The sequence below is a fragment of the Uloborus diversus genome, chromosome 8, assembly GCF_026930045.1.
Source record: "Uloborus diversus isolate 005 chromosome 8, Udiv.v.3.1, whole genome shotgun sequence".
Classification (NCBI taxonomy): domain Eukaryota; kingdom Metazoa; phylum Arthropoda; class Arachnida; order Araneae; family Uloboridae; genus Uloborus; species Uloborus diversus.
Window position 1 is genome coordinate 66,916,250 of NC_072738.1, and position 21,342 is coordinate 66,937,591.

Below are 21,342 nucleotides of genomic sequence, written 5' to 3' on the forward strand. Positions count from 1 at the left end.
GTCTAAAATCCAGTCAGGAATTTACGATCAAATCTGCAAACCTTGATTCAATGTTCTTTTTTAACTGATCAAGGTGATCAATAAAAATTAAATTATTATTTTTTTTTCTTTAGGAAGTTCATCATCCACGATTAAACTTTTTTTTTAAGAGTCGGAAACGAATATTTGCCTTGTAGATTTCGAATTTGGCAATGAATACTGAAATTATGCTTTTGGCCTCGATGAGGTTCATCTTGTCTCCTTGAAGCTTAATGTTGACTTCGTTTATTTTTTCAAAAATATCTGTGAAATACTCAAGTTCCAATTTGCGCTGTTTTAAATTCTCACTTAAAGCAGGATCATGCAAGTCGAGAAACTCAGCTACAGAGTCGAATAATTCAAAGAAACGGCGCAAACAGTTTCCTTTGGAAAGTCATCTCACAGACGTATGTTAAAGCAAGCGTTTGAATTTTTCATCATTTTCATGGCAAAGCTCTCGAAACAGGCGGTCATTGAAAGAATTAGCTTTGATCTCGTTAATACCAGTGATGACTAATTGTAAGGTTTCATGTAAAACACCACTCAATTTTTTTGCAGCCAAGTGTTGACGATGAATGACACAATGGATGGTAATCACTTCTGGCACTTCTTTTTTAAGGTGTGCAAGAAACCCAATATGACGGATCGCCATGGCAGGGGCACCATTTGCTGCGCAAGCACTTACATTTGTCAATGAAATTTATTTTTCTTCAAAATAATCCTTCACCACTTCTAAAATCGACGATCCCTTTGTATCAGTAATCAAAGTTCTGGCGAACAACATTTCCTCAGTTATCTCTTTCAGCTCATTAATAAACCTCATGTAAGCTAATAAAATAGCTCTGTTATCTGTCACAGTTGATTCATCAATCTGTAGCGCAAATTTACTTTGTTTCAAAACATTTATGAGTTTGCACTCAACGTCAGCAGCCATTTCATCTATTCTCCTGGAAACTGTGTTGTTACTCAGGAGGAGAGATTGACTTATCTTTTTACTGGAGCCCTCACCAAGCAAAATTTCAACTATTTTTTTGGCAGCCGGTAGAATAAGAGATTCGCCAATCGTATGAGGCTTACCACATTTTGCTATCAAAAGAGACACTTCGTAAAGAAGCAAGAACCCCTTTGTCAAGATCTGTTGCTTTGTCTTCTAAGTAATTCACCAACTTTGGCCGTTTATCCGCTTTTGTTTTGAGGTCTTGAAAATAACTAAGAGGTTTATTTACTTTGTTACCATGTGCTCTTGACCAATGCTCTTTCATTCGCGAGGGCTTCATCGCTTCATTGCTAGAAAATGTTTTATCGCACAAAAGACAATGCGGAAACTGCACATTTTGGGGTGACGTGACAAAACCAAATTTTAAATGCTATGCTGAATACTGCCGGCACTTCTTTTTCGAATTCATATCGAACTTCCACACTGCGAAACATGCACAATTAAGCAGAAATTCACTAAATTAAATCAAACAATAGAAACTACGCAAGGAGGTTTATGCGCTGATTGCAAGATTCTGAATGACAACTGATAAGTAAATGCAAAAATCCATTCCTACACATATCTATACACTTTTCAGGCGTTAAATATATACTGGCGCCAACGGCTAGACAGTGCTTACAAGATCGTTTTTTTATTCCTCGTGAAAACGGCAATAAAATAACAGATATTATTTTTCGCTTTTGGGATTTTTTTTATCCAAACAGATTTGATTGAGCTGTAAATCATACATGCCTTATTTTCTGGGAACAACTTTCTTTGATTTGACGTGCCATATGCTTGGTTCGGTATTACACAACATAAGTATTCTGAAAGATATTTCTGAATTGTGTACCGATTTGTTTTTATAAATATAGTTTTTAAAAGGTCAAGAATTTCCCATTACCTGGTATCTGAATACCGGTCGCCCCCCTATCGCTCCCCAGAAATTTATCGCCCCCTAGAAGTGTTCGATCGCCCCTTTGGGGGCAATCGCCCCCAGGTTGGGAATCACTGATTTAAACAATCACTGCAGTAAATATGCTAAATAATTAAATATCAGTTTGCACTTGTAACCCACATAGCACCTCAAACATCTAAACATACACTAACTCTACTGATGAATTATGTTCTGATCAGCCAAATGAGCTTCAGCAGTTGAAATAGATATCAAATCATTGTTTCATTGAAAAAAAATATTTTACTGTATTTATATTTACAAAAAAAAAAAAAAAATCTAAGTTGCCCATTATATAGACCCACTAGTGGATAGAGAACAAAGTTTGATTTCTAGAGTTTGAAATAAGTTTTCTAAAGCAAAAAGGTAACAAGCTTAATCAATGCGGAATTTTAAGAACTGTAATAAATGAATTCTTTGCATTTTGACTTTTCAAGTTTTGAAAACATATGCTCGACTTCCTTTTCTTTTTGATAAATACATTGATACTTACATTTTTCTGCCCACTTTTTTAAAATTAATTCAATTGTTAATACTATTAATTTTATTATTGCAAGACAAGAAGCAAATAAGTTGATTTTTGTGCTTGTCATCCTATTTTTTTTTATTTGTTCTAATTTATCTTCACTACGCTATTAAAAAAAAAACTGTTAGTTTTATTAATAAAATATAACCATTGGAGAAAAATTAACTGATCAAAAGTATCATAAGTTCATTACAGTTGTGTACATTTTTTTTTATGAATTTCCTAGTGAGATTTAAAACAATGTTATTTTGTATTCATTTTATTATAATCTAATGAAGAAAATTAGAAATAATGTTATTTGTTAGAAACATTATGCATAAAACTAAAATCCATAAATAAGTTGATGATCTAATGAAAAGTCTATGTATTTTTTCAGTGGAATCAAGTATTCTCCATGAAGGGATCATGTATCCCTTGATTTGGGGATACATGATCTCTTTTTGAAATGACTGAAAAAAAAAATATTTTACCAAAATTATCTGGTTAATTTCAACTAAAAAACGCTGTCAGATACAGATAGTGGGAAAAATTACCTCTGTTCATGTACTTAAAAAATAAATAAATAAATAAATAAATAAAAAAAAACCTGATAATTTGCAGGAGAAAAAAAAATTGAAAACTAAAGAGGGGATCAAGTATCCTTAGTCTCCCCTATAGGTTTAGGGCATAGCATGGTCAAAAATTGATTCAAGTCTGAGAGTGAAAAGTCAACCCTTTGCTCCGCCTACAGCATTTCCCATTTTCGTGAAGAGGCAATATGGAGAGAAAAGTTGGAACGGAATTTGCTAGTGCGTCATTGGTTCTAGAGCTTGAATACGTCACCTTGAAATTTAAGAAATTAGCCAAAGAGGTAAAACATTTTAATTTTGTGTGGTCAAGGCAGATGTCTCATTGGACAAATCACATCCTAAGTAAATGGGATGTGAGTGGTTTTGGTTTTGCTTCTTTCAGCAGCCGTTGGTCAGAGATAACAACGCCTCCTTCAATTGATTTCAGTTGAAAATTGGCGAGAATAGGGTTGCAATAAAGAACGCAAAGCTTATTATTTTTACTTTTTCCCCAAATCAATGCAGTTGTGGTAATCGTAAACCTTTCAGGTCTAAACACACTCATGTCCGTAAATTAAGGATAATTCAGAATCACACAAAAATTGAACTTTAAAATAAAAATTTCACCTGTAGAATTATCACACACATCTTGAAGAAGAATATGCAAATTAAAAGAAACCACCAGATGGCGCGGATAGTACGTCACAATGACGAGAGTATAAGAGAAGGGTATATAAGAAATGGTGGCAACGAAGTAAAATTGTTCACAAACGCTTTAACAGCTTTTCAGTGCAATAACCGCGTAGTTATGGCACAAAGGAAGCATTTGGATAATTTTTACGTGGTAGAATTATCGGACGACTGGAATGTGGACGTACCCAGCTGGAAGTATCCGAGGAACTTGGAATCGCCCAGAGTGTCATCTCCAGGCTTTGACAAGGATTCCAAGACGATGGTAATGTGAGTAGACGTTACAGCACAGGTCGCCCCCGAGTAACAACGACGAATGAGGACCGATATTTGGCAGTTACTGCCAAAAGAAACATACGGAGCACAGCATCAAACCTTTCTCGTCAGCTCTCTTCAGCTACCGGTACGACAGTTTCAAGGCAGACCGTGTACTTAGGGGCACATTGGTCTACATGCTCGTAGGCCTGTCAGATGTGTTCCACTTACCGCAACTCATTGTCGCCTGCAATTAGCTTGGAATAGAGAGCATGCATTGTGGACACCGCAACAGTGGTCTTGTGTGATGTTTTCCGACAAGTCCAAGTTTAGTTTGCAGTCTGATTCTCGCCGGACATTCATTTGGAGAGCGCCAGGTACCCTTTACCACCAAGAGAACACCATCAAATGACACCGTTACGGTGGTGCAGGATGGCTCGTTTGGCAAGGAATTATTCTTGGTTCCAGAACTGACCTGCATGTTCAGAGTGTCGCGATGACAGGCCACATCTATCTGGATGTCATTCTGGAACAACATGTAAGTTTGTTTCGGGATGCCATGGGTGCTGAATTTCTGTTTATGGACGACAACGGCCGTCCTCACCGTGTAAACATTGTAGACGGAGTGGCCTTCAATCGGAGGATATCACCCGTATGGATTGGCCAGCATACTCACCGGACTTGCATCCAATAGAGCACGTGTGGTACAGGCTTGGCCGATGAATTGCAACCCGTCAACCCCTCCCACATGTCTACCGGAACTTCGGAGAGCATTGCTTGATGAGTGGTGTAATATTCCCCAAGATCACATTGATAATTTGACACTCAGCATGCCCAGGCGTTGTACGGCCTGTATTGCATCGTCCGGGAGACATACTCCGTATTAATCATTATACCAACCATGTTACTGTTTTTTGTAAATAGGTTATTTTTTAAAATTTGCTCCAGGGAGTAAAAATCGCAATTTTTATTAATTATGTCAAACATATAACATCTTTTTTGCTCTTTACATTTTATAAATAAGTCAAAAACTCTTTACAAACAAGTCAAATTTGTTTTGCTTCTGTCTCTTTCTTTATCTGAACTTCATTATCCTTAATTTATGGACATGAGTGTAATTGCAGTGGTGTTCCCATCATAGGGTAAACAGAGTATTCTCCATACACGCCGTATAATACTCTCAAACATTTTTTAGACATATAGCGTATACCCTCAAGCTTCAAAAATTTTCATATTATGACATATTATGTATATAATCGCATACACATATTGTGCGTAATAAACTACTGGGAGTATACCCTCAGAAAAATTAATGGGAACATCACTGATCACAAAACGAAAATGTACTAGGAGTACATTTTTTTTTCATATCGCCAAAATGTTGCCAAACTCCAAAATATGTCACGCTTCCTTTCTTCCTTCTCTACTTATTTTAAGGAATGGATTCGTTTTCTCAAATGATTGACAAGGGTCATTTGTTCGCGGACGGACTATAGAAACCACTTGCAAAAAATTTCTGAACCTGAACAATTCAATTTTGTTCCTGCTCCGCAAACTTCATTTTGTATAAAAGGTCAACTTTGAAATCACCCCCTGTATAGTCTTAAGGGAGAGAGAGAAGGGGGGGGGGGATCAAAAATGGAACTCCTTTTTATTTAAATATTCTTTCTAATAGACATATACATGAAATGGGTCAAATTTATAGGAACAACGTACAGTTACATTAGAAAATTTTGCAATAGGGAAGCCTTTTAGTGAGCGGTAAATTTAAAATGACTCCCCCTAATTAACTGTCTTCTTCGTAGGACAGGTAGAAAATTGAAAATAGGAAAAATTTCCCCTGAATACTTAAGCTAAATTTAAATTTTAAATACGGGTGTACTAAATTTGACTTGTTAGTTTATAACGTCTGTACAAGATATTGGGTAATTGAAATATCTGTTTTGAAAATCTCTGAGTTCATTTTAACGAGTTTTGGGACGTCTGTATGTTCGTGTCTGTGTGTGTGTATTTCTCTACACTTGAACTCGATTTGCTGTAAACAGTTGAAATTTCAAGTGTCAGACCTGTATGGAGTCATCAAAGTTTAGTGGGGGGAAGCTTCGTCTTCTAAGTCGGAGGTTGTGGGTTCGATTCCCGCCGGTGCCCTGGGTGGTAGTTCCTTCTCTTGTAAATCTTTCCTGTGTGTGTCTGGAGGCAAGGCGCTTTGTACGCAGCCTTCTATATGCGAAGTATTTGCTTCTGTATAAATAAATAAATTGAATAAGACTAGTATAGAGAAGTTATACACTGCTCAAAACAATTCAAGAATATTGCGGCTAGGGAATTATTTTAATGATTGATACTAGATCGAGAGACGTGGTAGGCTATATGATTGAACAATAACGCATGTTTGGCAGAAAAAAATGGAATTTTATTAATTTGGGGTTCAATAGGAAAATATGACCCAATTTATTCATATAAGAAAGGCATTTCTTTGAAAGAAAATCCCTTTAAGTAGAGAATGATTTCCTCGAAGAACCAGCAGTGTTGAACACCTTTGAGGAGTGAAGTCAATGAGGTTACTAATGATGAGTTGAGGTATTCTCTTCCTATTCTCCTTTCCCGCTTCTTGAAGAGTTTGTGTGCTGTAGGGGTCAGGAAATCGTTTGTCTATAACAGGGGTTGGCAAGTAATTTTAAGTGGAGTTCAGAACTTTTGCAAAATTTTCATCGAGGTCCAGGGAGAAAATATCACATACATTACAAGTTAATGAGAAGTAAAGGGATATAAGTGCTAAAATTAAAAATTTGAAGATAATCAGTAGATATTGTAGATGAACCTCTCTGTCTTGGAGCAAGAAATAGTACTAGTACCCCTGGTAGGGGCTGCTATACAGCATAATTTAAAAAACTTTTCAATGAAAGCCTACCAAGGGCCGCAACTTTAAACGCGTTTTACACGCTTCTCACTGCCGCAATTAGTAGTAAATATAATCGATAGGCATATTTGTATTCAAGAATCAACGGGAGAAATAACATTTACGGTCTTGAGATTTTGCAAGAGAGCTTCACGCAAGGAGCAGTTTGATTATGCAATGCAAACAGTGTGCTCAATAGGGTGGTCACAAAAAAATCGATTTTCGAATTTCTTCCGCGGTACCCCCCTAAAATGTGCCAATGGACTAGAAAACATGATTTGCAAAGTTTCAGCTTAATCCGATAATATTAACACGTGCCGCAAAGGGCTAAAGTTACGAAAAACAGCGATTTTTAGCAAAAAATCGTCGTTTTTCCTCTTTAAAACCAATACTTTTCATCCTAGAAACTTCATTCTGGTCTCATTTTATAGGAAATTTTATTCTCGTGATGAGATGTTTTATCCATTTTTTCAAATAAAAGTTACAGAATGATTCTTGGCATTATTCAGGTCAGGTCATGGAAGATATCCTCAATAAGGAATTTTCATGCAAAGACCTAAAAGCATTACATTATTCAATTACATGTATTTGATCTTTGTTAATTTTAATTTATCCATTAAAAAGGCTTCATTTGGAAGTTTAAAAATTAAATGCAACAAACTGCTGATTTAAAATAAAGGAACTAAGCTGTTTAGAAGAGAAAACAAAGAGTTTAAACTTCAAAAAAAAGAAAAAAAAAATCCAAAAAAACCCAATGCATTTTATTGCTTACACTGTTAAATGACATACACTGAAAAGACATACAGCATTATGTTATTACTTTTCATTGACAAATTAAAGTGGTAATGGCTTCGATATGGTAGATTTTGATGAATGTGGAAAAATGTGCGTGCATTCAGACATAACTTGTAATAGAAACAAGCTAGTTAGAAATTAATTTTACACCTTTTTCAGCTGTTACATTGACCACCCTTAAACTGTTTGCTATCTTTTTATTTTTAACATAATATTGGTTTCTACACTATTCATCAAGATCAGTATTTAAAAACTTTGTATCCATCTCTTTAAAAAAATTGAATCTCTAAATAGTTGGAGGAGAAATTAAAAAATCTACTTCTTTGTCCAATAAACTAAGCTTCTTTCAGATTGAGCTGTGATTTTGTATCCCTATCATCACAATCATCTTCATTATCTCCTACTTCAAATTTTAATTTTGCAGCTTCCCTTGTTTTGATCTTTCTTTCTTTCTTTTTTTTTTAAGTATCATCAAAAAAGTGAAATGCAACCTTTTCTGAGTTCAGGACCATAGATGGCTAGTTATTTTATGTAGTTCTGTGCCTACATCATCTTCATAAATACTCTAGTATTGAACCAAGGATTTTACTAAATGTAGATCTTGGTTGGGGGCCAAAGCTGAACCGCAGACATAAACCATACTTTTCCGTAAATATCGATAATAAGCAACCAAATATCTTCAATATCTTTTATCTATAAATCGATTAAGGAAAGCTGACCCATGAAAAGATATATTTTTAAAGAGTATATGAGGCAGTGAGAAGCAAAGGGATGTAATTGAAAGAATTAAAATTTTGGAGAAATCATTACAAATAATAGGGGAACCTCTACTCTGCTTAGGAGGAAGACATGGTACTATAGTAGCTCTGGTAGGGGCTGTTATATAGCATGATTTAGAAAAAAAGTTCAAATGAAAACCTAGGATCTGAACACGTTTTATAAAGAACTTCAGAAAGTCCACTTACATCCCTTTGCTTCTCATTACCTCATATAGCCTTTGTCACCCATATGGTGCGATGAATAGCGCCAGGTACTCGGTACTCGAAAAGTAACGTTGTTTGGGGAAAGACTCCATAAACAAGTTAGGCAAAGTGGAATGAATTGCTTGTTGTCATTCCTAGGCTGCTACTGATTTTATTTCTCAAAAAGAAAGCTTGAAATTTCACCAGGAATACTTATTTTGTTTTTAATCTTCTATACTTGCTTTGGACTGCTTCTTATCTATACCATTCATCCTGAAATTCTTGAAAAATATCTGGTTGAGGGCTAGTGACGTACCTATTTTGCAAATCAAATCTTCTTTTAAACCAACTTCTAAAATATGGTAGAGATTTGCTAAATACAAAAACTTTTTCTGTAACAACTGTACTCACAAAACGCAGTTTTGCACTGCAGAAGCCCTAACAAGTCCCCGTCTAAGAACACAGACCACTTTCCTGGGAATCGTAAATTTTCCTTTCTCTAGGGGTTCGAAAGCCCTAGAGAACTGGGATTTATCTAGGGATTTCTTCTAGGGAACCCTAGAAGACTGGGATTTTTAAGCTATTGCTTAGTTCTGACCACCAAGGAATAAAGCAACGTTCCGTATTTATGGCCTCTACAGCTAATTTCTAAATTTTTACACGCAGTTGTTTGTTTTAGCTTTGAGTTTTAGAGACATAACTATTGTACAGTGAAATCCTGTTACAACGAATCTCGAACTACCAGAACTTTTAGTTGTAACGCGGTTTTAGTAGTAATGAAATTCAAGCAACGTAATGGAAACCAAATCAGGGCTGAAAATTTCTTTCGTTAAATCGGATATTTCGTTGTATCGGTATTCGTTGTAATGGGGTTTCACTCTATAGATTTCTGATAATATTGCTGTTTTTGCTCTGATTACTTAGCATTGTAAGGGGGTTACAACCATTAACTAAAATAACTAATACAATTTATTTTTTAATGATTCATTCTTTTTAAGCGATTTTGAAAATATTATCTACGACCTGACTTGGAAAATCCTGAATAATGTTCAATCAATTTTTACAAGAATTTAAATGAAATTGGGCTTAAAGAAAATAAAATTCCCTATAAAATAAAACCAGAACGAAGTTTCTAGAATGAATAGTTTTGGTTTTACAGATGAAAAACTACGATTTTTTGCTAAAAATTGCTATTTTTTGTAACTTTAGCCTCTTTGCGGCACGTGTTAATATCATCGAAATGACTTGAAACTTTGGAAATCACATTTTCCATTCTATTGGCACATTTTAGGGGGGGTGCCGCAAAAGATTAATTGAAAAAATTTTTCCCCATGTACCTTGTGACAACCCTAGTGCTCAAGGTGGATGCCGTAAATTTACCAACGTATGTGAGCATTACAAAATAGTCAAATAAATGGCTCAAATCAGTCAATTAGTAATTTAGAAAGTATTAGTAAAGATGATTAAGGTGGTGCTCAAAATCTATTATTATCTACAAAAGATTATTTTTAAGTTCTTTGAACACAAAAGTATTGTTATCTACACTAGAATATTTTTTTGTGTCAGTTGTATTTTAAAATAGTTTTGGCGGTCCAACTTTTGACCGATCGCGGCCCGGATCGATCTGGACCGCGGTTTATCAGTTGCAGCCTTTTGGTCTATAGAATGTCCTAAATATACTCAATAGCAGGGGTACTCTTTTTTTTCAAGATCTGTGCCCGCATTTCGACACTGATACGAGATCTCACCGTTCCCACACCCTACCTTCCACCACATGTAGTCAATACAGGAAGTATAATCGGAATTGAAAACTACAGCTGGTTAGGAAAGCCGAACTGATAATTACAGAATAATACGGATAAGTTCGTACACAAAATTTAATATTACTACACATACCTTTATTTCGAGAGCGTTAGAACACACCAAATCGAAGATTCAAAGAACTAAATGCAAATTAATTTGAGGTAATCTATTATCTAGATGAGGTTGGCATGAAATACCAGTCACTTTCTCTACATCCGTAGTAGGGTTCACACTGTTTGTATCTTCTAAGTTTTTGAACAGTTTATTGTAATTTTGAAAAAGTACACCTCAGCAGTAAGTTACCACCCTTAAGCCAGGGCTAAGTCCAGAACTACATGCAATATACCGACAACTCGGTTATCACATTCAGAGACTGCAGCTTCGTCCATGTTACGGACTCATTAGTCTGGAAATTTTCAATGCCTTGCTCGAAATTTTGACTTTATGTATTATGTTAGTGCTGAAAATTCCATTGACAGAGGAACCATGGATGAAAACTGCACTGAAAACCCCAAGGGGAAAAAAGACGATAAGGTGGAAAATATGTATTAACATGTGACCACAAAATTGAGCGAATTATCGTTAGATTTTCCTTTTTTTTTTAAAGCATTCAGGCCTCTCTTCGAACACTTCAACGCAACCCCTCCTCCCCAAGGAAGGCGCTCCCTCAAGTTGAGTACCCTTGCTCTATAAAGTTCGTGTCCGGCACGCAAATCTATTCGTACTCAAGGGCACCCCGAACTTAAGTTTTTGGGAGGGAGGGAAATCCTCAACTTGCCGAGTAGAGCTCCAAATTTTTCCGAATGGTGATAACTTTGCTGAATGGAACTCCAAGTTTTGCCGAATGTTGATAATTTGGTCGAATGAAACAGCCAAATTTTGCTGAATCGAATTACGAATTCCGCCGAATAATGGTAATTTTTCCGAATAAAACTTCAAATATTGTCGAATGATGATAATTTTACCGAAGCGTCAGGCAAAATATGCCGAATAAGGAAATTCTTAGGAGGTCACCGTGATCTTCCATCAGGCACCCCTGTTCGCATTATTTCTTCCTCGATAGGAAATCATTTACCAAGTTATCACGATGTGGTCTGCAATTGTCGTCCATTAGAATGGAATCATTGTCAATTACTAGGGGACTAGAATTCTGCCGTGAGCAGCTAAAGAGCAGTAACTGCAAATTTTTAATTTTTCATTTTTCTTTCTTTTTTTTTTTTTTTTGCATTTTTGTCATCTATTGTATGTTAGCTTTATTGTAGAAGCTTGCTTAATTGGTTTCCGCTGAAAAAAGAAGCGAAAAAAATGTCTACTTCCAACATTTCCCTATTGTTAGTATTGAAACCACACAACTCACATTTCTTCAGTTATCTCTAAAACACATTTCTGCAAATACTACCTTTCACCTGCCCACGGCAGAATAGGGCAGTGGATTTGATCCTTCAACAAGCGATCCGTAAAATCTCCATTTTTAATTATGTGGATTTTGGTGTTTCCAACAATGGAGATATCAGCATAGACCATCACACTTCCACCACCAAATCTAACATTTTCATCCAGAAAAGCAGCAATGTTTCGAATGCCTCGTTTCCTCCACATGAAAATACACATGTTATCAAGCTGAAAAGAAAAATAGGAGTCCTCAGAGAAAAAGAATGTTGCGTTGTTTGTTTGTTCTCCAGTTGAGTCTCCCTGTCGGCTCGATGGTACCTTTTACTTCCTTTTACAAAAAAAGAAGTATTATATGCGCGAAAAAATTTTCAATCAAAAATCGACCTTAATTTCCATTCTACTCACCCCCGAATGAATGTTGAGTTTCTTTTCCGACTCGACCACACGCGCATAAGTGCCTACGAACGTATAGACACGCGAAATATCCATTTTGACGATTCCCGAGGTAATTACAACGAGTTTTCTCGTGACATCTGTATGTGCGTATGGGCATATGTGCGTATATATGTCGCATAACTCAAGAATGGTATGTCCTAGAAAGTTGAAAAGTTGAAATTTGGTACGTAGACCCCTAGTGGAGTCTAGTTGTGCACCTCCCCTTTTGGTTGCATTCGGGTGTTTTTAAAGGGGTCTTTGCCCCTTTTTTGGGGGAAATCATTGTTAGTTTCGATGTAAACTCAAGTGGTGTTATAATTTGGTGGACACTTGGCGATATATCGCCAGTCTTTTGGTCGCCAAGTTTTTTTGCCAACTTGGCGACAAATTTGGTGATTTTTAAAAAAAAATCTGGTTTTAATTCGGCCACTGTTGGTGATATTTAGAGAGTAAACTATTGAATCACATTAAAATTGCCAATAATGGGGAAATGACAATAAATTTTAAAAAAGAATGTAAAAAAGAAAATTAATTTGAATTCCGAAATTTTGAATTCAAATTATGTTTTTCGCAATCACGAACTGAGACAAGACCCTACTCATTGGAGTTATTGTTTCTAGAAACGGCTCCTGTCCCCCCCCCCCCCAAGTCTGCCTCTCCTCCCGGGCGGTTACTTGTGCATAGTTGTGTGTATGCGTAGACCTGTGTGTATGCACGTAGGCGTGTGTGAGTGTATGTGTGTGAAGTCGTGTGTGTGTATGTGTGTGCACGTGCATGTGTGTAGGACATGGACGCCTCCGACCAGGAGAAGCGGATAGCTCAAAACCGGAGCAGCCGTGACGCGCAGCCAGCAGAGGACGGTGGGCGGTGGTGCTGCAAAGGCCAAGTTGAAAAAGGCACGGACACCAAAAACGGTCAAATGAGAACAATAAGCAATCGTGATTGCTCAATAAAAGGAAGTCATGTGATGCACACATCAGCTCGTTTTTAGCCTACTTTCCCAGTAAAAGTCAGAAAAAGAAGAAAAAAGCATGAAAGAAGGCTTAATGCATCTTAAAAATATCCCGAAAAACAAAAAAAAGTCAAAAATAAATAAAATAATTAAATAAATATCGAAAAATTAAAAATTGGAAAGTAGGGCATTGAGATGGGGAAAAATGTCTGTCGGTCTGTCTGTCTGTCGGTCTGTCTGTCTGTCTGTCTGTCGGTCTGTCTGTCTGTCCCCCCCTAATAACTTTTGAATGAACAGTCCGATTCGAACAAACTTTTTTTTGTTCGAAAGATCTCGGCAAGGACACCTCATTCCCATATTTCGCTTTTTGGTTTGAACTATTTTTTGTTCAATTTTGAACAGTTCAAAAAAACTTAACATTAGCTCCTACGGGGAAATTCAAGGCAATTCCGAACTGTGAGGCGAATTTGCTTCAAACAAACTTTGTAGGAAAAAGCTTTTGATGAAAAACTTGTATATAAAATATCTTTTTGATTTGAACAATTTTCTGTTCAATTTTGAACAGTTCAAATCCCTTAACATTAGCGCCTACGGGGAAACTGAAAGTCAATGTAGATTCCGTACTTGTAGGCGGATTTACTTCAAACAAATTTTGTTGGAAATAGCTCTTGACGCCGAACTCCAGACTCCGACTCCTAGAATTTAGGGGCACCTGAATCCGAATCCGACTCCTGTGCCCGACAATTAATCGGACTCCGACTCCCCGACTTCGACTATGACTTCCTAGCTTTGGCAAAAATTTATACACGGACAAATGACTGGCTCCGATTCTTGGATATTCGACTCCGACTCCTTCATCCCAAAATTAAATTGACTCCGACTCCGACGCTATGGTTTTGACTGTGAAATAATTATTGTTGATGTGATTTGTTTTTGTTTTAACGCTAAAGTTTTTATTTAGGTATTCAGTTTTCGGTGAATAAACTCGAAGTCATTTATGTTTCTACATAAAGATACGCGCAGACGATTTTTTTTTTTTTTGGCAATGAAAAGTATTTCTTTCCGTTGACATTTTAATTGTTTTTATTTATCTTGATAAGTGCATTAATTCATTTAAAAAATTATTTTTGGCAACAGGGGAAAAAGAAACGATTTTTTTTTGATAGGATGTATTTATTTTAATGAGCTTATTAATTTTTATTATTATTTTTTTTTGTTTTGAAAGCTGTTGAACATTTTTTTTTAATTAAAAAAAGTGTATTAGCTGCTTTGTTTAAAAGTTGCTGCTATTTTATTTGTTCGTTTTGTTTTTTTTTTCTTTTTTTTTTACGCATCTAGTTTTTTTAGATGAGTGAGGAATATTTTATTCCTAGAAAGTAGCTTAAAATATTGGAAAAATATGTTTGAAACAATTTGCGATTTTAGCTATTTTGAGAACATTGATCAGGTACTAGAAAGTAGTATGGGTATACGGGAAAGTAGGCTCGTCTAGTTCTAGACAGAACTTCTTGTTTAACATAATACATACCGTTGGTCTACGAGTACGCACCATGGTTTTATTTTAGACAGTTGTGCAGGCTGCAGATGTCGAAGTTGCAGTTATGGTAGCCGAGCGAAAGTGCTGTTGAAGAAAAGTAAGAAAAGGGGAATTCATATTTCTATCTCCGATCCGTTAGAGTTAATTATATCGATCTTCATTGGACTTAGTTGCACATCTGCAACCTTGTCCTTGCCTCAGTCATTATCTGCATTTCCAGTCAACTCCAATTCCTGAAATTCAAACATCGTGAATGTCTAGTGGCATCTCTTAGTTCTTCTTATGTTTAGTTTAATCTATCCATAACTTATAATTTTCTCTTTGCTCTAAGGCACTTTTCTATTATATTTTTTTATTCCATTTACATGTTTAATTCAGTTTCTGGCGTTGCAATATTAGATTTCAAACGTCAACAAAAATATTAATATTCTCCAAGTTTAAATGAATCTTTCTTTATAACCGCTACACTTTATTCACCAAAATAAATAAATAAATAAAGAAAAATAAAAATTCATAAAAAACATCAAGAATTTACACCTTCTATGACTTTGAGCACTTCTAAGTTGTAACTCCTGACCAGGCTTGGAGTCAATTACGAGAGAATGTAACCGATTACGATTATGATTACGAGCATGAAGAAAGGGAAATTACAATTACGAGTATGATTATAATCCTCTGACAAAACATAATTACGATTACAGTAATGATTCGATTACGTAAAAAAATTTAATCGATTACGATTATAATATGCCGATTATGATTTTGGTTACGATTACGGACTTGAAAGATAATGTTTATATATCACTCATTTGCATCAACAATGTGATAGTACATCACACAACGCTACAATGACTGTACATTGTATACAGGTATAGGCACACTTTTATTCAAATGTAAATACAGTGCATATTGTATTGTTTTTGACTCAGCTGTTCATTATTATTTTGCTATTGCAGTAGTTCTGCCTTAGCCCTGACATAAAGGCGATAACTTACTGCTAAACATTTACTGCAACATTTTAGAGCTTATAATTTCTGAAAATTATATGGTACACTATTTCAGCATTGTATTCTCAACTATTTAGTATAACAATAAAATATGTAGAAAGTGTAAATAAAAGGTATGTAACTAAAGAGTTGAAAATTTAAAAAGAAAAAGGAATTAAATGCATTGAAGTGTAATTAATACTTCAAAGATGGCTGTCTTCTTTCTCATTCTTTGAGAAATGAAAAAACTTCCACCAACGCCAAACAATCGTTGAACTGGAGCAGATGAGACAGAAATTGAAAAATACTTGGGTAGCATTATTTTTAGCGAAAGAGTACATATGAGTGTTAGAGTTAGATCCCTTCAACTCTACAGGATCAATTTTATGATCATTTGATAAGCTATTTGCATATGCTTTGATTTCATTCTTGAAATAACCACTTAGTAAAGAAATTGCACTTTTACAAGTGCTAAAAGGTTTGAGCTTAACACTCATAAAGAATAAGATTGGGCATAACACGTTTTGCTGTGATTTCCACTTTTTAGTCATAAAGCTTTTTTTTTTTTTTTGCATAAATGAGTATTTTATAATGACTTTTATACGTCACAGTTTTAATGCTGCAGTGAAATCCAATTATTCTTATTTTAAAACAAGTAGCACAAAACGATAGTTAAGTTTCAAAATTTCTGTTAAATTAATTCATTGATACAATAAAATGTAATATAATTATAAAATCTATCAATGCAAACTTACTTATTAACTAGACTTATTAAATAGAGATAATGTAAGTTGTAAACATATAAAACATACATTTAAGATGAAATTATGTTGATGAAACAAAATGAGAAAATATTTTAAAAACATACAAAAAAAAAAAATTGTATTTTCCAGGGTTTAGATTAGCTGTCACGTAGCAAAAAATGAATGTAATACATACATTAAGGTGTTTAAAGAATCACTGAAACACAAATGCAAATTCAGTTTCTTTTGACAAAATATTTTCAGTCATTCACCATTTTCTCATGAAAGTATATATATATAAAAACCAAAAGCTTTTTGTTGTGCGAAACTTTGTGGTACTTTTTATATCATTGTACTTTTTCTGCTAAAATACGATTTTGAGGCGGCAATGTGTTTCGCTTGTTTACCTAACATTGGCAGATGAAAAGGGAAATTGATGAATGACCAAAGGATTTGGGAAGACGTTCCCAAGAGGCCCTGACACGTTCCCGTCAACGGCGCCCACAGGTTACTAATTGTACTAAACACTTAAGACAGATCTCGATTTATGACTCTCATTTGCAAAGAGGGATGAGCACTGAAAAGTTTGAAGTCGTTTTCTATGTTACTATTGAACTATGTTATTTTTCCATACAATAGTAAAAGAGCGGCTTAAATTTTTTCACTTTCAGAAAATCAAGATTACACGATTACAAGGCTGGATTACGATTTATTTTACTAAGATTACCGTTACGATTACGCATAAAAAGCCTGATTACGATTTCGATAACGATTATGGGAGTATCCCATCGACAGACTACGATTATGATTATAATTAAACAAAAACGTAATCGATTACTCAGATTACGATTACGTAATCGGCGATTACTCCAGGCCTGCGTCCCGACCTTATAATAATAATACCAACCGCAATAAAATATAATGGTAATAAAACAATAATAATAATGATAGTAATGATAATATAGCAGCAATAATAGTAATAATAGTAATAATGATAGCAATAATAATATATAATACAGCAATACAATAATATTTTTAACAACAACAATAATAATAATAATAATAACAATAATAATAACAACAATAACAATAACAATCCGTTAAAACAAACTATACTGTGTCTTTTGTTACAACAAATTCTCTCTGGAATAGCGTGTCATCCTTTTATTCAGAAGAGAGCAATTTAACTCCATTTGCCTTCAGAAGGATCATGTGGTTGACTCATTCAATGAAAACGTCATATTTAAATCTGAAGAATAATGACCCGCCTGTAGTTCTGAGGTTCGTCTGAACGCAGACGAGGGGAAAGTCCGCCCTCGAAAAGAGATCCCAAATTAGATCGTCTTGTTCTGATGACACAGTTGGCAAGATATGTCACGTTCCAAGGACAACGATCTGTCTCCCCTCGTGAAACGATTCTTTCTTCACCTCGGCGGAATTCAAAGGTTAGTTTTGGCACACAATATTCGAGAGAAGGTTTGCAATAAATGAATATATTTACTTCAGATACGCATCGAAAATTCCGACTACTAAAACATATTTGCTGACATATACTGTAAAAAAATTCCGAAATCTTACTCATAATTTTAGTGTAACGTATCGGAAATTCAATGGTTTTTATCCACTTCATGAGAAAATCAAGTGCCATTGTCAAAAAGTTTCCCGAATCGCTAAAAGCTGCTCGAATGCAGACATCTCACCGTTGTGAAAAATATTTTTAGCTTCTAGTGTAAAGATAGTGTAAAGATTTACTGAGCGTGCAGGCCGTACAGTGTATCGGATCCAGTTCGATTACGGTCCTTCCAGACGGATTGAGCTCCCAAAGGGAGAAAATAAGTCTCTGGATTCCTCAACTTTGACAGAACTGCAAGCAGGTGAAATGCTTGGTTCTTGCAATTCTGTCCTAGCGTTGATCCTAGTTGCAATAATACTTCTGGAGCTTTCCGGGTCAATCAAGGAGACGTCAAGCTACTACTTAAAACCTACTTAAGTTTTCCCTGAAAGTTCCAGAAACATGACTGGCTTTAACCGGAGGTATTTCTGTATTAATTAAAAAGATTTAAGGATGATTTCAGGAAGATTACTGAATTTTAGCGGAAAACATTCCTGTTTTTTGCAAGATATTTTACTGGCAGAAATTTGGCGCATCTGCTGCCCATTATTTTCCAGGAACGTTTCTAAATCGTTTTTAGTGTACAAGGCCGGATCAAGACTAATTGATGCTAAGGTCGTGGCGAAAGTTGGTGTCTCCTCCTCACAAGAAAATCTCTATGTTTTAAAAAAGTTGTGTACCAGAAAATCAATCAAATACTTATGCCTATATTATGCGCATTATTCCAGGTGCAAGTTAATCGGTGCTTCTCCACCTTTGTTCCTCCTTACGAGAAGATTCACAATTTTTTTTATATTTTTGCAAATTATGTATTATACAACTGAAAAAACAGTCAAATGTTTAGCAAGGAATATTTATTGTGGAATCATTGTAGTACTACAACCTCAATGAAAAATCAAGTGAAAATGTATGGATTAAAGGCAACAAAATAGAAAAAGAAAATCTGTTGGGGCAATACAGAACTTCGGGGATAGTTACTGTTATCAGAGAAAACAAATTCTGTTTTTTAATTTCAGGCTTAAAATGTTATTTGATTGCATTTTCTACATGAGATAGCAGTTTTTAGAATTATTTAAAAAGTAAGAGAAGTTAAATACAATTGGAAATGCTAATACCTGTTTAATATAAATAAGGCAGTTTGAGAAGAAGTAGTAAAAAATGTAGTACAATTTTCAAAATAAAATATTTGCATAGAGTTGAGCAATTAGAGAGTTGAATTCATTTTTTACATCAAGAATAAAAACTACTTCACTTCAGTTTGGTGTCCTTAAAATTCTGTTACCAAAGCCAAAGGACCCTCTGGATTGTTCGTTAGTTAGTCTCACCTAACAAATAAAAGTAAAAGGATAAATAGACATAGAAGGCTCTTCGATTGTCGATAGATATTTATGTTATAAAAAATCACAGTGCATCCTTGATGTTATAGCGTAGTGGTAGTGACGCGCCATATTGTTTAAGGAACTGTCCATATCAGTAATATTATTAATATGTGATTGCTTCAGGTCTGATATTTCTACAAGAGCAATGTCACGTCCAAACTTGGGTTTGAAAAAACCATATAACCAACTTTTTTCTTGTCCTTTAAAAGAAATATTTTATCGTGGAATTGAAAAGGAGCTTAGGCCTCTAGGCCTCTAGGTATCGAAACCATAGACTGAAACGAAAAAAGAGGGCCGTAGGGTTAGATAAAGAAATCCACTAGATAGTGTTAACTAATTGGATCAGGTGAACAAAAACTGTACTGTACAAAGCATCCTGATCTTGTTTTAGACGTACTCTTACGAGAAAACATTTGAAATTCCCAATCCAGATTGTTTCATGGAGTTATAACTTGTAAAAGTTATAAAATGTGGTTAGAACCTTCTCCAACTAGCATATTGTCAGCTTGGAGGAAAATAGGTAATGACCTCTTTCTGATTTATGCAGGCTTTAATCCCAGATTATCACTTGTTATAACAGAAACCAGAAAGAAGTCTGTAAGATTCCCGCGTAAAACCTGATAGTCAAACGTTGACAGTTTAGGTATATGAAAGTAAGCGTATTCTCGCATCCTGTGGCGTTTAATGTCCAAGCAGTCTCAATATAGTTTGGCAATCTAAAAAAATTCATTTGTAGTACATTTGAAAGCGACTAAAAGTACCTTGGCGACTAGTTCTTTCATTACAAGAATTTTTCCGAAGCCATGTTACACCAAATTTTCCTATACACATTGTTAAAGAAATTTATCTAGAGTCTAAAATTCTTCTCTGACGCTTACATTTTACAATTTGTGCCGTTCTGTCGGATTCTGTCGTGTTTATCTACACTATATGACCAAAAGTTTTGGGACACTTCCAACAATTCACATTTTTCACACAAAACTGTTTACTTTAGATGATAACCGCATCCAGTGGCGTTTTTTACTCCTGGGCGGTGGCGTGCGTGTGTGTGTTTGTGTGGGTGGTACATGGACGCCACCACCATGACCACCGCGTAGTACCGCCACCACTGCTGCTGGTGGAGGCCCAGGAACGGAGGATTAGTCCAGCACCTACAGAGGCCGGTGGACTTTGGAGTTTGCAAAAGCCAGGGTCCAAAAATCAAAGGAACATCAACGCAAGAATCATCAATGCGTTGATTGCTTAAAAAATGTTTTTTTTCAATACCAGCTCAATTCAAAATTTGTTTCATCTATAAACAATTCTTCCAATTAAAGAAAGAAATCAAAAATAAGATAGCACACAAAAGGTTTTTCCAGCGAAAATTAATTCCTTTATAAAAATTAAATGCACAGAGCGTGAAATGTCTTTCTCTGCTGAAATGTTTTTGAAAATGGACTGAATCTCAGTTGGTTTTGATACAAAAAACCTATTACACTTTTTAAGGTTATTAAAGTTCCGGAAGAGACCCGTCATTTCAAGGGGGGGGGAGGGATCTGCCACGATAAAAATCCGAACAGAAAGGTAATAAAAAATATAAACTATCATTTATCAATTTTTACTGGAGTGGATATCGTCACATTTTCTGAACTGAAAAGGGGGTTTCATGAAGCCCCAAAACACGTGTAAACATTTCTTTGCAAATGTGTACGATCTAACGCTATTTTTCTCTTTCTTTTCTGCACAAAGGAATTCTATGTTTCTTAACAAATACGTTGCTCAGATGCGTTAAAACTTTACCTTTTTTAAAAATCGAGAGGGGGAGGGACAATTGATCCCCCCCCCCGATTGAAAAGCCTGTAAAGGATAATAAAGTGCAGTGGTTTTTTTTTCTTAGAAA

At 35.3% G+C, this 21,342-nt stretch overlaps 1 protein-coding gene across 1 annotated transcript in view; it reads left to right on the top strand.

Annotated features, from left to right (window-relative positions):
- The first annotated feature begins 3,831 nt into the window (after nt 1-3,831).
- LOC129228403 (uncharacterized) overlaps nt 3,832-21,342 on the top strand; it is a 106,565-nt gene continuing 89,054 nt past the window's right edge. Inside the window, exon 1 of the mRNA XM_054863082.1 lies at nt 3,832-3,978. Coding sequence (XP_054719057.1) covers nt 3,832-3,978 — 147 coding nt within the window. The remainder of the gene's footprint in view (nt 3,979-21,342) is intronic.